At 35.8% G+C, this 17,564-nt stretch overlaps 1 protein-coding gene across 1 annotated transcript in view; it reads left to right on the top strand.

The window, feature by feature from the left end:
• The window catches only part of Cdk4 (Cyclin-dependent kinase 4), a 138,831-nt gene extending 121,871 nt beyond the window's left edge, over positions 1–16,960 (top strand). The window contains exons 5-9 of the mRNA XM_071582734.1: positions 4,176–4,317; positions 4,700–4,867; positions 6,625–6,785; positions 8,142–8,277; positions 16,446–16,960. Coding sequence (XP_071438835.1) covers positions 4,176–4,317; positions 4,700–4,867; positions 6,625–6,785; positions 8,142–8,277; positions 16,446–16,673 — 835 coding nt within the window. The 3' untranslated portion in view covers positions 16,674–16,960. The remainder of the gene's footprint in view (positions 1–4,175; positions 4,318–4,699; positions 4,868–6,624; positions 6,786–8,141; positions 8,278–16,445) is intronic.
• Positions 16,961–17,564: the final 604 nt, after the last annotated feature.

Here is a 17,564-nt window from a genome sequence, read left to right as displayed (position 1 = left end):
CTCACCTAACCTCTACCATCTCTCGTTCTCCTTCTCTCCACAGAGTGCTCTCTTCTGCTGCTATCCTTCCCTCCCTTCGTGCCCCCTTTCCCTCTTTCGTGTTTCCCGCTCCCCCTCTCCGCCATCCTCATCTCTCTCTTCCCTTCCTCCCTCTCTCCCTCTTTGGGTTCTCTTCCTTCTCCTCCTTCCCCTAGCGCCTTCCTTCCCCTCACTCCCACCCTCCCTCCCCCTCGATGGACACGTGTTTGAACCGGGATGGGAACATTTCGTACGAAATTCCTCAACCTTTTCTCCTCTCCTCTTTCTCCCCAACTCCCCCGACTCCCTTATCCTCTCTCTCTCTCCCTCTCTCCAATTCCCCCCCCCCACCCAGTACGTTTTTTTATACTTGCAGGATGATCGGGTACTTTCGCGAAATGTGTGGGCGAGATGGGAAATAAAAGAAATCTCTGCGCGGTTATCATCACGAGCTAGCCGGCCTCCAGCGCCGCTCCTCCCCGTTTCCTTCCCCCCAGATCCACTCCCCTCCCCCCCAATCCTTTTCATCTTTCTTCTTCCTCTTAGTCACTCCCCCGCCAACCCCCCCCCCCCCCCCCCACCAGCCAGGTCCTGGGCAGCGAGAATTTAGGCGCCTAGATTAAGTTCGTGACTGTCATTGAGTTGATCATTCGTCCCCACGTGGTGGTGGGCAATCGCGTGGGAGGGATCGCGTTTGGTGCCATCCCATTAATTCGATCGCATGCCCCACTCCAGGGATTATTCCATCTCCAAGGCTCGTGGAAAGAGTCGATAACGTTATGAGATCGAAGGTGTGAATTTTTTGATTTCTACCGACAATGAATCTGATGACGTTTTCGCGAGTGAAATTTCGTGTGTCTCAAATTGCGTACTGAAGTATTGGTAACGCAAGTGTAATTTTTTTTTTAAGTTTCTAGTTCAGTGATTTTGAGCGAGTTGCCGCTGTGTTCTGTGTTGCCCAATGGACACTTTAAGGGGCCCTGCGGTTTTTAGCAATGAGAACTGCCATAACTCTCCATATGGGTATCATCATTAAGAACTAAAAGCTATGCAGTCCTATCATTATGAAAAAATAATACTAGCAACATTGAAATTATATAATATAAATTACTCAATAAATATGACAAAATTATTCATAATTATATCAAGTACTAGAATGTGGAAATTTACATTAAAAAATAGGGTGCTTCAGGAAAAAATATCTAGAAGTGCCAACATTAGAACAAGTTTGAAAAACAGTTTTCTGTGTGGGAACTGATCATAATATATAATAATATAATCTTCATTCCTTATTCCATTTACACACTTGATGTGGGATAGGAGCTCTCTAGTAAAGAGTAGGCTAATGCCGACGCCGGGTTTCTCTCCACCCTTCATCCTTTCCTGTCCATCCCCTATGGTGCAAATGACCTCAGCTGTCAGTCGCCTCCCCTCAAAACTACTACTACTACTAGGAGCTCTCTAGCATCGAGCAAAGTTGTCGACTGACTAAAACCAGACTGGCATGATCTCCTAGGTGTCAGTCATCCATAGGGTCTTAAACTTAAAGATACCATTAAGTCAGATCACACCAATGTTTATCTGTTGAAAAAAACCTGTTAATGGGGAAAATCAGCTTCTCATGCTATTAGGCTCAAATTGTGAGGTGTGGTGGGGGAGGAGATGATGTAAATGCCTGCTTTGCCTGGTGGATTGAGTTAAGCACAAAAACGGCCTACTCAACTCACGTTTGACAGTCAATAAGTGAGTGTCGATGAATATGCTTATTTGTATTGGAAGGAAACAGTTAAACAATTGACCTTACGTAATGAAATTCCCTGAAAGTTTACTAGATTGTAAAAGAAATTCCATGGGATCCAATATTATTATAATAAATATATTAATTATATATATATATATATATATATATATATATATATATATATATATATATATATATACATTATGTATAATATTATATTATTATATTATAGTTAGGTGCTGGTGTCCAGGGCAAGTAACCTCAAGTAGGTGCGAGTAAATGATACTCAACCAGCTTATTTTGACTCTATTCTGTGATTATGTCTGGCTTGTATGGTGGATATGCCAAAATGAAGCATTATTTATTAATTTTTAATTTATCAAATAATTACCATTTCAATAAATTAATTTATATTAAAAAATGTACCTAAAGGAGTACAAATGCCTTTTAAGATACATATTGCTAGATTAGACAACTAAGTGTACTCACCAGGCATGGATGCCTAGGGAAAGGAAACTAGCTATCAGTTCCTCGGTAACAGTACCTGGAACAATAATTCTTGGTAATGATAACTTAGAACCAGTATCTTGGGCAAGAATCATAGTTATATATTGGTACCTAGTGCATATACCACAACCAACCCTAGATTGTCATGTTTTCTTAGATATATTTGGAGGGGTGAAAATTCTATTACTTATAGGAAGCAAGTTGAGAATTTCTGGCCTTAAGTGTGTTGGGCAGTTTTGTATGTGAAAAAAGTTTGGTGAATGCTAGGATTTTTCTTTAAATACCCTCTTCTGTATTTATTTTCTGTTTCAGTCTGTTTAAGATTCTTTTTACTTCCTAGTTTGAAGTAAGCTCTGACTTCTGGAATCAGTCAAACAAATGCCTATTACATTAAATTGCTGAGAAATACAATTTGTTGCATTGCAGAAAGTATTCCAATCAAATGTATTGTGGAGTTAATGATGGAGAGAGTGTGAACCACAGCGAAGGGGTTAAGGGAATTGAAATCAGATAAAGCAGTGCGGGTCGCAAACTTTCTCTGGAACAACTTACGAATTTAGGATAATGTGTAAGGAAGAAATCCATAGAATTTGTTGGAGGAATATAACTGGAAGATCACATCACATATGTGTTAGTTCCCATCCTAAAAAAGGGAAATGTAGCCATATGTGAGGACTATAGAAAAATTAGTTTGGATGATGACATAACAATAATGAAGGCACTAATAGAGAGGAACAGAGGATATGATCAGGATGTATTATTTTGTTTTGTAGATTTTGAGTTGTTGGATGGAGTAAACTGGGTAGAATTAGTGATAGTGTTGCTGAAGATAAGAGTACTTTTGCGGGGTAGATGACTTATCCTCAACTTGCACCTGTCTCAGACTTTTCAGGTGCGAGTGCCAAATGGATAGTCCAGAAGGGCAGTGTTATGAAGAGGTGTAAGGCAAAGGCGTCGATTATCCTCTAAGCTTTTCAATGTATATGTGGAGGAAATGGTAAAGGAGGCACAGGAAAAACTGGAAATAGGGATGAAGTCAGTGGGGAATTCATAAAATCAGGTTAGCGAATGATTAAGTTTAAGTTTGGCTGTCAGCCAAGAGTTTACGAGCATTTGTGAGTGCATTCGAAAATCATCGTAATAGGAATGGGATGAGGATCAATGCAAACAAAACAAAGGTTGAGGTTTTATAGTGTGGAATGAAGGGAGGAGGGAGAATCTGTGGTGGCAAAGAAGTGTATTATAGTATTGAAAGCCTGGTTGTGTTATGTCAGGAGATACAAATAATTATATCATTTGATCATTTTTCATTCCATGTCTATCCAAAACCTACCCCTAGTGGTAAAATAGCAACAATAATATTATTGACATAATAATAATAAGATTAGCATGAAAACCTGTACTTAGTTTTTCTTCAATGGTAATATAAAATTGAATAGTGACAATTGCAATGTTTTTCAGGGTTAAAAATTGAGTGAATAATGTTGGCAACCCAAAAAAATAAAATTTAGAACCAGCACCCTCACTTATTCATTGCAATGCCATAGATGTTGCAAGCCTTAATTATACTTCTGAATTGACATGCTGTATAAAATTAGGAAACATTTGAAGATATTTACATTGTTTTGGAACTTCATAACTTAAAATGTGATACCCTAATTTTTTATTTGGATATATGTGTGAGGTAATGAATCTGTCTATTCCTAAGAAATATTTCCATCAGGCTGAAAGTTTTAAGTATATGTTAAATTACTTCAGTGACTATTTAATAATTACAAACTTGGGTAATTTAAAAAGTCGTAGATGAAAATTTTAATTAATGACTGGTTGTTATTTATGGTTGATAATAGAAACTGATTCATTGCAAGGATTGTAAACTCATGTTCATTACTTTTTCTTTTTTGTCAAGGTTACTCGATATTTGTCATGGTCAGCAGAATGAAAAGGATCAACTCCTGACACTTTTTTTGGTATTCGAGCATGTAGACCAGGATCTTTCATCATATATAGAAAGATGTCCTTCACCTGGATTCAGTGAAGAACAAGTGAAGGTAAAATGCAAGCATGGATCCTCCCCATTAATGTAAAATTATCATTTTGTTACAAGGGCCTTTGGATTATGTCTTTAAACCAATGCAAGTAAAAATATTGGGTACACATCACATCTCCGTAACCTTTTTTTGATTCTGTCTTACTTTCTTAACTACTTGATGCAATTGTCAATTTTGAATTATAGTTTATTCCACGTAAACATGTCTCACTTCATTGGTTCAGTATTTTTTTATGGAATACATCTCTCAATTAATTTTTCTCGTTTTATATTATAAATTTACAAAATTTGTGAGGAGTGTACCAAGTAAATATCATGATTGCACTTCTACACCCTAAAAATTACTCTGCAAGTCTCACAGGCTGTTATAAATCTCTAAACAGGACCTCATGCGCCAAGTTTTGAGTGGGGTGGATTTTCTCCATAGCCATAGGATAGTGCATCGTGATTTGAAACCTCAAAACCTCCTGGTAAATGCTGCAGGAAGAGTGAAACTTGCTGACTTTGGCCTTGCCAAAACATATGATTTTGAAATGAGGTTGACATCTGTGGTAAGTACTCTATTTTGGAAAATGCATCATAATCATTCAATGAATAATGAACATTTTGTACCTTGAGGTTTTAATGGCATTTGTGAAGGAATAAAATGGTGGTTTCCTGGGATAAGAAATTCATGGAGCCTATTCAAGTTTAATCATGTACGCATGTCTAATGAAGAGGATTATATTTTGGTGTTTTCTTATTTATTCAAATTTTTAACAGATATAATAAAGAGTTATTTTGATGGTTCCTATAGCCAAATCTAGATGGCCTTCATGGAAGTAATACTTATCAAAATTAGTCCTGTTTTCCATCTTAATCTACCCTTTAGTATTTTTATTTCATTAATGACCTGCAAAATAGAAAAGTTTTCTAGTATGTTTTTAGAATTCACATTTGGTGGTATGCATAGGCTATTTATGTTATTTTTTCCTAAGGCATTGGATAACACTCATTTTGACATTACTTAACAAATCGGTTTAATAATAATAATTATCTTGCATTCCATTTCTCTTTTAAAATATCATCATTTATTATCTCGTGGGTGATTGCTCATTAGTATCAATTCCACTTGTTGGTAAACTCATGTTCTTGAAATAGAAGCTGAGATATCAAAGGCATGGTCCACTCACTACTGAAGTCTTCACCTGGTTGATTGAATGGTGCTTTCCATGGTTTTCTCTTTGCCTCTTTTTCTTTGAATCCAAATAAGTCATGGACAACTTTCATTAATCGTAATAGACTGTGAATGATGGACAACATCTAAGGTCAACAATGGCATCTTATAAATTCTCAATAATAATAATAATAATAATAATAATAATAATAATAATAATAATAATAATAATAATAGTAATAATTTTGCAGTACACATTGATAAGAAATGCTAATAATAGGAGTAAGGCTGATAAATTTATTTACAGGGTTGTCACTGTAACTGTTTGGGCAAAGTATCACACACAATGAAGCTCATTACGAAGAAAATTATTCACTCTGGGTTAAGGAATTGGTTCCTTTTCATATTTCACTTGCCTCTCATTTCCCTATTTAATCTGGCTCCTAGAAAAATCTTACTGCTGGAGTTTTGATGAGGGTGCCCTAGGGAACATCTTAGTTTAAAGCTGGGACCTTCTGGTTGATATTTTTAGACCACTTCAATTAAATGCCTTGAAAATGTGTAAATTATATTCATTTCCTCCACTTCTATTTCAGATGTCTTGCATTAGTGACTTATGTAATTAGAGAAGCTCGTTGTAAATGCTTGAAACAAAAAAGTTACTTTTCACTTTTTCTTTTGTGCCTTTCACATAGAAATTATCTTACCTCATGGAATCCATGATAACCATCATTGGGGAAATTACTAATCCTTTTTGGCTTATTTTTTTTAAGTCCAAAACTGGAGGAAATTTTTTAACTGTGTCTCAAGGTACAGAATTTCTGAATTGTTTACTCCAACTCATTTTTAGTGGAAAAATATGCTACTTAAAAGTTTTATCTCTTGTGTAGGAACAAATGAAGCTAGGAGTGTTAATTTTAGTGTATTCAGTGCGCATTGTTTTAACAGGTAATTTTTGGGAATATTGATGGTCTTTTCACCTTTGAAACCTGATAAATTTGGTTCTTTATTGTAATACTGATCTCTCTTTATTGATGAAACATTAATGGAATTTTCCTGATGTTGAGAGTTTTGTGATTGACTTAATGCTTCAATGTTATCACTTTTGATGATTTTGATGGGGTTGGTTATTAATAAATTTTTTCTGAATAGGTGGTCACACTATGGTACAGAGCACCTGAAGTTCTTCTTGGACTTCCCTATGCAACCCCTGTTGATATTTGGTCCTGTGGCTGCATAATGGCCGAGTTATTTCGGAGACAGCCATTATTCTCTGGTAATTCTGAAGGAGACCAGCTAGATTGCATATTTCAGTAAGTAATTTGATTTCCTGGATTATGTTTTCCATTGAGTCTTTTGTATTATAAATCAGCAGAACTGAAGAATCAAAACCCTTGTGTTTTCATATTTAGAGTATTGAGGTAATGAATGATTCAGTTATAAGTCAAGTGAATTTGTTATCCATAATTGTTGAGTTCATAAGAGAGATATTCAAACAGATCAACTCATGTCACTCTGTCTGTTAATATGTTATTCTGCCCCGTGTGCTCACGAATATCATTTTATTGACATTTGGATAAATACTGGAGTATTTGATTTTAGGGTTAATGGCAAAAGCCAAGGGTAGGGAGTAAGAAATGAATACTTAAGGAATAGCTAATGAGTCAGATTTTTGGAAATTCCTATTAATGTGACAGATGTATGATTCATAAACCTCGCCATAAATTTCACCAAACATTCATATTGAAAACATTTTCTTTTCACATGAGTGGACAACTTGTTGTTTTCTTCTTGTTAACATTATCATACATTGTCAAACAGAACACACCAATTTGTTGACTGTGGGGTGGCATAAATATCAATTGCTGTGCTATTAAATTTATGAATTTAAAGTGATTGAGAGCAATAAGTGGTAAGAGTTGAGTAATTTTATATCCAGATCATTTAGCATCACATGAAAATTGTGAATTTTGAAATGTAATGAAATAATTGACTTTGTAATTCCACACAGTTTATTTAACTTTAGTTAAATAAAGTGTGTGGAATTACAAAATCAATTATTTCATTACATTTCAATATGTTATGCAAATTCCACAAAGTTACGCCTGAGACAACAAATTGTGCATTTTGTTTGAGGTGTTGAATATATTTGAAAACCTACTGATATTATTAGTCTTTTTTTTTGAGTTGATTATTATTCTTTGTTTTTGATTCGTCAAGTACATCTTTAACTGATGGCATTGATGTAATATGCCCCCCTGTTGACTTGAAAAAAAATGTAATCGGTTGATCCAGGGTTGAGGTGCAAATGAGCGATGGTCCCTACTTTTGTCATAACTTAGCCGATTTCAGAAAACAGGCAAATCCACATGTTGTGCTAACTGATTAATTTTTGTAAACCATGCAAATTTACTTTTACTCTCATTCAAAGTTTAGGCATATTGAAGTGTTCATGAATTAAGTACAAATAAAATCAATCTTAGAGTTATTATTTACCTGCATCTACTCACGTAAGCCCTCGTGTACACTCTCTGCATGTGGCCCATCATTTATAAAATCTAGCAGCCTGCCCTAGAAAGTAATAAAATTGGAAAAACGATGGAAATTCTTTGAGAAGTGGATGCCTTTGGTTACAGAGTCAAAATTTGAACCATTTATTATTTTTTCAGGGTGATAGGAACTCCTCCAGAGTCTAAATGGCCTCAAAGTGTGAGTCTTCCATGGAGCTCCTTTGGGCCCCATCTACCCACACCATTGTCTCGCTTAGTCCCAGAAGTTGGCGCCATTGGTAGAGAGGTTCTCCAGGTATGTGTAACTTTCTGTTCTGCTAAACATTGCCATTGTGTTTTGTTTGATGTTTTTCCTGGATATTATATGAAAAATTTTAAAAATATCTTCATGAGTTCTCAATGTGAGCTGTTCTGATAGAGTGAAATAGTCAGCTAACCTGGTAGAATTCTTGAGTAAATTCTTAGCTGAGAAGGAACTACTAGATAGAATTATGGCTGTGAACCCATGAAGTACAAAATTTATCCTCGGTCATTAAATTTATTAGTGAAGCCTTTTCAGTTGTGTTTTGACATCATGGAATGGAAAAAATGCTAACATATGAATGATTGGAATAAATACGTGACATTTCACAAAATGCTAAAATTCTTTTTATTAGTTTATGGAATTACTTCAAACTTTGAGAAATTCAAATTCATATTGTAAAGTTTAAATTTTAGTTCATGAAAATTTATTATAGTCTCAAAATCTCAATTTGTACACTCCCAATTTATGATATTGATATTTCCTGATATGATAATTGATAGGCTCTTTGATAATCTACCATTTAAGGTAGGTTTCTGATGGACACACTAACCGAAAACTGGACATCCGTTGGCCTTGCCTGTCACAACGCACATTGACACCCTACACTGCAAAAAACCATTCTTCAATTTCACCTACTTTATACCTTTCCTCCATTTCATTCAACATACCTATTCTTTTTCTCCTGCTTCCTTCCTTGTTCCCCTTCATGACAGTTGTTGATATTCTATCACCAACCAAAATGCTGTCCATCCCACTTTTCCTGACTCCTTTGGATTTCTCCCAAAAATCCCCCCCGCATTAGACATGTTATTTCTTCTTTTGCATACCTTTCCATCTATTTTTCCTATTTATTCTTCTCCTCACCCACATCTCTGAAGTCTCTAAGCTATGCCTATACATGCATCAATGATCAAGTTTCTGTGCCATGCAAAACTATATTTCATATCTAAGTTTTCCCCAATATTTTGCTAACATTCTTACTCAATATCCCTGTTATCAACACCTTCATTCTTGTTAAAGCTTCCTTTCCTAAATTGCACTTCTTAATAGTAGATTTAGGGGAGGCAGCCAACCACTGTGGTCAAGGATCTCAGGTTTTCCCGGTGTATGGTATTCAAGAAGTTCTCTCGGGTTTCCCACCGGGTCAGGTTGCAGTACACCGACGTTTCGAAGGCTGACTCTGCCATCGTCTTCAGGGTGAAGAGTGGTCAAGGTGGTCACTTCACCCTGAAGACGATGGCAGAGTCAGCCTTCGAAACGTCGGTGTACTGCAACCTGACCCGGTGGGAAACCCGAGAGAACTTCTTGAAAACCACTGTGGTCATTTGTGCCATTAGGGATGGATGGGAAAGGAGGAAGAATGGAGAGGAACCCAGCATTAGCATTAGCCTACTCTTAACAAAAGGCACCAAGGGGTCACACAGTTTAACATCCCATCTGACAGATGGCGTACTCTCTTGAAGAGCTCTCCACAAAGCTTCTCAAGTAGGGATTAGGATATCACTGAAAAAGATTGCCATCTCCAGGATTTTAACCTGTGCCCTATGGGTAGGAAGCCAATACGCTAACCATCGCTCCATCCTGATCCCCTCAATTCTTCTTATTTCTTTATCTCTTATCTGTGGAAGACCTTACAACCTTATTATGTAAGCATTGTTCCTCACCTCAGCTCATGCCAGTCGCTATGATTTTTGTATGTCGTATATTTTATGTTTCGTGTGCGAGTATGATTACTGATTATGGTCAACAATGGTTGTAACACTGGTAGATGAACTAACTAAAGCTTGATCTTCAGGCAACTAATTTTATGAGTAATTGATTGCTAATTTTGGAATATTCATGCTTTACAAAAGTCACCTGAATTATGTATATTTACATGTTGAGCATTTTTAAGCTGTGCTGATTGTTAGATTCATATTTTAAAGATATCATTTCGGGAGCAGGAGTTAAGGAAGTCAAGGCAGGTAATTTCTGTGGTCCAAGTTATGCATGCTTTCTGTAATAACACATTAATAGCAAATGAATAATGCCTTTACTTGCACAGTCATGATTGAACCTCCTTGACGCAAACATTTCCAAAATTGTTATGCATGTAACTTTAGTGAAGTTTAATACTGCTCCAAGTCCTGCTTCCATATGGCCAATGACTGACTGGAGCTTAGGTCAAATGTGGAAGCTGTAATTTTTTTTATGTTACCCGAAGATAGGTTCAAAGTGCATGTCATTTGTTATTTAGATGATGGGCTTATCTAATCTCAAAAATCGGTTTTGACTATATTGACTATTTGACTATTCGGTTTGTCTGTAATGAAATATTATAGTTTGGATAGGAAGTCAGGATGACTGTGAATGCCTGTAAGCCAGTGATACTCCCAAGCATAAGCCTGTAGGACCTTGGAATATGAATTGACATGGTGTATCAATCAATACAGCTAACCCCCAAGTCTTGGGAATAGATCTTTTCGGTGGTCCCTAACTTTCCCTATTTATGCACAGGAGACATCCCAAAAGTAGTAGGCTACCTGAATTGGGTAGCCTACATATTCTGCTACTTCTTGGTGTCACAGATGTGCCAATAAGCGATGGCTATTCCTATAGAAATGTGTATCTCCCATGGTTAACAGATTATTGGTTTTGCACAATGAATTCTAGCTAAGGCTGTGACAGGTTACTGTAATTAATTACGCCTGAAACGTCTCTTTTTATTAGGTTACTGTAATTTTCAAGGCAAAAATGTAATAGCCCCCCCCCCTCCCCAAAGGAGTGAGGAGCAGTTGGAAAAAATGGGGAGGTTGGGATTGGGGAGAGGGGGCAGGTTGAAATGGGGATGGTTTGGTGTTCTTAAGTTCATGACTTACACTGCGCTGAAAGCGGAAAGAGAAATTAACGAAATTCTACATGTCTTCGTTTTACAATAGCTGCATAAATATTTCTCTTGGTGATGATTTGTACAGTTATCCCCAAGGTAAAGCTTAAAGATATTTGAAATAAGTTATCATGACCTCTTCTGTGTAGGGTCATGGCAGCATTATTATTTTACTCCTACAGAATATTTTGATAAGCTGTGCCTACTGGATAGAAACTAAGGTCAATTGACCTTGTGCTAAAGTATATTTCTTGTCACAACCATGAGCCATTTTTTATTTTATAAGGCCTTCAACCACCTTATGGTCCTAGTTCCTGGGTAGGGCTAACTCCATGGGGAAAGGGATAGCATGTTAGGAATATCAAGCAAATGAAAGCACTTGGCGGCATAGCACCATCATGACGTGATCATAATTGAGGTCTGGAAGCAGTTGAATTTTTAAGGCGGTAGACCCTTGCCTACTGCATCATGATAGGACCCTTCCAACTTATGTGCTAATATTTCTGCTACTCCAAATAATATGGGTCTTCCCATGAATTTCAAAGATTTGAAAATGGTTCCTTTGGATTTTAATTGATCAATGGAAAATTATTTATATTCAGTGTGAACGACATAGGTCTCAGAGTCAAAGCCTGAGGAAAACCAGAAATTGCAGGGTTAGATGACCTTTTTTATAATGGTGAGGCAAAATGTCACCTACTTGTTTATCAAGTAAATTATTATTTGAAAGTAAACATGAACTTAATCTAAAGAAGAATGTAAAGGCAAATCATTTTTATAGCTGTGAAACTAGGTATGTAACCTTGTAATTTTTTATGTTCTTACTATTCATCACAGGCCCTTACTTTTTTCAACTTTGTATACTTTACCATTTTCAAAACTTGCAGAAAGAAATCCTGCTAAAAAGACTCCTTAATTGTAAAAACTCTATTTTAATATTAAGTCTCTGCTCTCCCGTAAAAGCTGTCATGGTTTTCCATTGTTTCCAGGGGTGGATGACACGGTTAATTTGTGATCACATGTTGAAACTACCCTTTCATTAGAGGAATAGAGAAAAAAGGAACTTCGTCAAAGATTCCAATCCTGAATTTTATGGAATGGGATGACTACCAAATGGCTGGTTGCCTTTTATTGAAGGTTGACTTGGAAAAGCCAGAAACACTTCATTTATTATTTTACACCTGAAATTAGGATTAATTCTTTGCATGCACTATCATAAAGTTTTAGAATATACTTTTAGGATTGCATTGATCATTCATTAATAATAACCTCGCATTTCTTTAATTTAATTTTTTGCAATTGCCAGACTTATTTTATTATATGACTTCTTAGCAAATTTAGCATGTTATGGTAAACTAATTTCATTTGTTTAACATTTTCATGGGTGATTTTTAAATATCTATCTTTTCATTCATCCTTCAATAGTCTCAAGTGGGATATGGAAATAGTAAAATTTGAAATAGAAGCAGTTTAAAATGTCATTAAGAAAGTGGGATTGAAAAACATCCAGACATCCCTCTTTCCTTTAAGGGCTAAAAAATTTTAATAGAATATCTTGGGAAAATATGCTAGTCAGAGTTGATTATTTGTTTGATCTCTCAGATTCAAAATGCGAAGAAAATTCTAATTCATAGTGCCTTATATGTTCTAGTTATACCCAGTGGTTTTCTTTGTCTTACGATTCATAGCAACAAAGCTGCGCATAAAAGCCCTGGCAGGCTGAGATATTAGAAAATATACTCCAAACAATTCAAAAATTGTATGTAATCGAAGGAAATTCATCATGCAATCAGAATTAAAAACACCTGTAATAATCGTGGTGTAACCTTTTTTGTGCAATGTAAGGAAAGGCATATCATTTATTTAAAAAAATCATCCATGTTACCTTATGAACCAATTGGTAGCAAATAATAATGTGTCCTTCCACTGAAAATTTCAGGGTTACTTATTATGTTACTTCATTAATGTTGAAACCTAGGTCAAAATAACTCCATATCTACAGTGGAACAGTGCATTATTATTTCCTATGAATCAATCAAGCTTGGCTTCCATAACATCATGCCTGATTCTTCACATTTACTTGATGTAGATCATTGATTGGTAGCCAATATTAGAGTAATATTGCAATATTTACATGTACAATCTATGCGTCCAATTGTTTCACCAGCAGGTGTCATGGCTTTAGGTTAATATCATAATGTAGTTTTTTTATTATAAAAAATCCCAATACCACCATTATTATAAACCATGCATGAATAATGCGACACCAAGTAACTTATCATGTATTTAATCATCTCATTTCCAATCATCTTAGCCAGTGGTCATTTGCCCACAAAAGTGTTTCATATGATGTAAAGTAACTTCTAAATGGGATACTTTACATTTCAAACACTGAGTGGTATTGTGTAAACTCCTTAGTACCTTTTCAAATTTATTAACTTTAAAGTGTCATTTTTTTTCTTTTAGAAACTCTCCAAAAATAATTTTAATCATGTCAACATGTTTACGACAAAAATCAGCCATATTGGTATTTCCAGTAAATTGCAATTCACAGTCAGTCAAAATGATGTGTTATCTCCCAAGTTTAATAATTAATTGCTCAATTTTGATATTACCACTCACACTTGATAGTTCACCAATCATGTACTTTTTCATCTCATCACAGGTAGGATTTTATAGAACTGCCACACTGGCAAGTTAAGTTTCTCTGCACCCCAAACAGAATAGAACCAGAGTCCAATAATGATGGACTCACAATATTAATGGTTTTCACTGATAGTGAAATTTTGGAATCCATCCTTGTCTTCAATATTTTCACTCAGAATCATAATTTACTGGGGAAAGCTCAAATAGATGGTAGCACTTTAATGTTCAACTTCCACCACATTACGCTTGGAAGTTACTCAATTTGTTGTTAATTCAGTATTAAATTTGGGAATTTTTACTTTACCTTGTGATGTTTTCATTTTGTAGGGCAATGAAAAACAATATTGAGCATTAGAGCATATGGTGAGATGTGAGGATGGTGTACTCAAAGTGAATTTTGCCACGTGATGAAAATTCACTTACCAGGGAACAAAAAATCATCAAGTCCATATCGAAACAATTGATGATTTCTAAAATTCTGTATTACATTATTTTTTATATGATTAAGAAGAGAATGTGAGTGTTCTACTTAGAGTTGACGTACTACACTGTTTTATAAATACGCAAATAGTCTGCATCGATTTTGGTCCCTTCAAAGTACATTCCATTCATTGCTATGTACTTATTCCATCTTCTTTTCCATTGTTATAGCATCCTTGGAAGTCCTCGGCAGTTAGACTTTTTAGTTTTCTCGTTGTTTGTTGCTTTATTGTGTCAACATCTTTCCAGTGATGTCCTCTCATCACATTTTTGCATTTTAGGAATAGTAAAAAGTCACAGCACAGTAATTACCATCATTTAGGTTGATTGTTAGACAACTGTTTCGCCCCCACTCTAGAGGCATCTTTGGGTCAAAGTGATCTGCATGGCAATTTGGCTGCTATATATAGGCTGGCTGGCCCAGAGCACTCTGATTGGCTCTTTCTTGGCGGTGAGTAGGAATCACCCTTTTCGACATGGAATTCAGGGTGTAGCCATCTTCACAGTTGAAATTATTAGGATTTTTCATTATTTATACCACTTCTCTCTTGAGTCTGAAAATACTGTTAACGCAGGGGGCGAGATCTGGCTAATTAGGAGGATGATCAAGGATGGAGATTGAATTTTTTGCCAGAAACTGGCGAACAATCAATTCTGAATGTTCAGGTGCATTGTCATGGTGAAGGATCCATCCATCATGTTTGGTTAAAATAGTGTGCACTGTTAATTTTCATAAATTCAGTTCATCAGCTATCATTCGGACAGTTTCTCGACGATCAGTAAGGACAAGGGACGGCACACAATCAATGTTGTTGTCAACACAGGTGGTTGAAGGTCGTCCTGGCCCTGCATCATCCGTGGCGTCTTGTCGGCCATCTTTAAAATGCTTAATCCACTTGAAAACGGATGTTTTCTTCATAGCATTATCACCATAAACAGCTGTCAACATTTCAGTAATTTCTAGATAACTTTTACCGCACTTCACCAAAAAACTTGTTGTTGATTCGTTGCTATGTGATTTCGCCAATTTTCATTTTTGACAAACAGTAAAAACAAGGACAACAGAAACTAACATAACTGACATCATACGCACAGCTCAACGATCCACCAAACACAGAGTAGTCCGGGTCATGGCCGCCAGTTTGCACCAGTTCGCGCATTTATTGTACAGACCACGTAGTTTACATACTCATAGCATTCATTACAAACTAAATTGGCTGTATATATGTGGCTCCTTTTAAGTCTAAAACACTGATCTCACCTATGGTATTAGTGGGGGCTGTAGTTAAAATGTAGCTCATTCAATTAATACAAATTGATATTATGCACCAAGCACAGATGGCTCATTGGGTCTCGGGCAACTGGCTCCGCTAGTGGGGAGGGCTATAGGTCACGTCATGGCTGCAGATTGCACCAGTTTGCATATTTATTGCCCAGACCACATATTCTTATTTAATCGTTATAAATTAATATGGAAAAAAGGTAGGGTGGGAAAGGTGGAATGGGTAGAACTGAAGACAAGCAAAGAAGTGAAGGAGAAAAGGGGAGAAATCCAAAGGAGGCAGGAAAGATGGGTGCAGGGACCATTTTGATAGGCGATGGAATGCTGAAGACACTATGGAGGGAGAATGCAAGGCAAACAAGGAAGAGCAAGGAATAGGACAGGCATGTTGAACAAACAGGTTGAAGAGAGGGTTTATTTTAGCATGAGGTCAGGTTACATCTTGGAGAAGGATGAGAAATGTAGGGGTGCTAAGTTTGTTACTATCCAAAACCTAATTTAAATGATAGATGATCAAATATTGACACAAATTATTTATAATATGAAGCAGGGTCTTATTTATTTACTTACTATTTTGAAGGCCTGTGAAAACATTTCTGAGGCTATTCATGATGGTGGACACGAAAGCCAATGCTTTAAACTAAAAATTTGTAATCTTATTTTATTTTACTTTCTATGTAATTTTAACCCTGTTGGTTAAGTGGATTAGGTAGATATTTGTTTCACAACTAAAATTTGGGATATTCAATTGATGCCAAAACGCTTTTTTGAAAAATAAATAATGAGTGCATAAAATGATCTTATGTTGTGCATACAATGAGTGACTACAGTATTTTACCCTTTTATTTTATGAACTATCAAAGTTGTTATTCTATTCCATTACAGAGCATGCTGACATTTTCGCCATTAGAAAGAATTGGTGCAGCTAGTGCCCTTCAGCACCCATTTTTTCGTGAAGAGGACCACCCTGATCCTCAGTTTAGTCATAATGTTGATCCTGTCAACGAAAATCAGTTTTTACAATCTTCAAGCCACATGTCTACAAGTGCAAGAGAATCACAAGGGTCCTCAAGCAATTCTGACCACATCATGGGTGCTCCTTGTGATAAGTGACTCACAGCTTCATCATTGTTCAGAGACCAAAGTGCAGGTCTTTGTGAGCCAGAACTAGTAATCCCAGTATTTTTTTACATCTAAGTTGGTAAACTGATGTATTTTGATTTTCTGAATCTATTTAATGCCTATCCTGGCTTATATAGAAAAAAGAATTGGGCAGTAAGTTTTGGCCACTGTGATAAGAACCGTATTTTGTATGCCTATTTGATGACCTTTCACTTCTATATTTTGACGAAGCAACTGACATGTCTTTGAGATCTGGAATAATAATATTTATTTTTTAATAATAACATTTTTTTATTGAACAAAAGTTAGTTCATCATATAATAAATTCAATTCCCAGTCATGGTTTTTACCCTTCATATTTATAAAAAAAGGTATCAGATGAATTAATTGGTTATAAAAATACTAATAAAATAATAAGATTATTTACGAAATTTTCAAAATAAGAAAATAACTGAGTTGTAATGAGTATTAAAATCAGAAGAGAAATTATGAAAATTTTCTTTGGCATGATGTATCAAAAGCAGTCACAATTTCAAAACTAAGGTAAGATATCTAAATGAGCATTTGAGTCCATATGAGGCATTCGATAGGGGAATGAATATGATGATAATTTTAGCAAAATGCACTCCTCATATAATAATGATAAGAAGCATGGCATTCAGATGTGTTATTTTGAATGACTGATGGGACAACTAAAGTTCATTGATCAAAACAAGCCAGGTAAGGAAGCATTGCATGGACCAACCAGGGACAAGGTTCAATCAAACCATATACCTATATGAGATAAGTGAATTATATTCTACAGGCTAGGTGAAAATTAATTTTAAATCAGTTGATAACTTTGAATTCCTCAAGAGGCCCAGAAGATTCTGATGGAGCTTT

The sequence above is a fragment of the Hetaerina americana genome, unplaced genomic scaffold, assembly GCF_022747635.1.
Source record: "Hetaerina americana unplaced genomic scaffold, ioHetAmer1.1.p SCAF_1, whole genome shotgun sequence".
Classification (NCBI taxonomy): Eukaryota; Metazoa; Arthropoda; class Insecta; order Odonata; family Calopterygidae; genus Hetaerina; species Hetaerina americana.
Note: the sequence above shows the minus strand (reverse complement) of the source record. Positions and strands in the feature narration are given on the sequence as shown.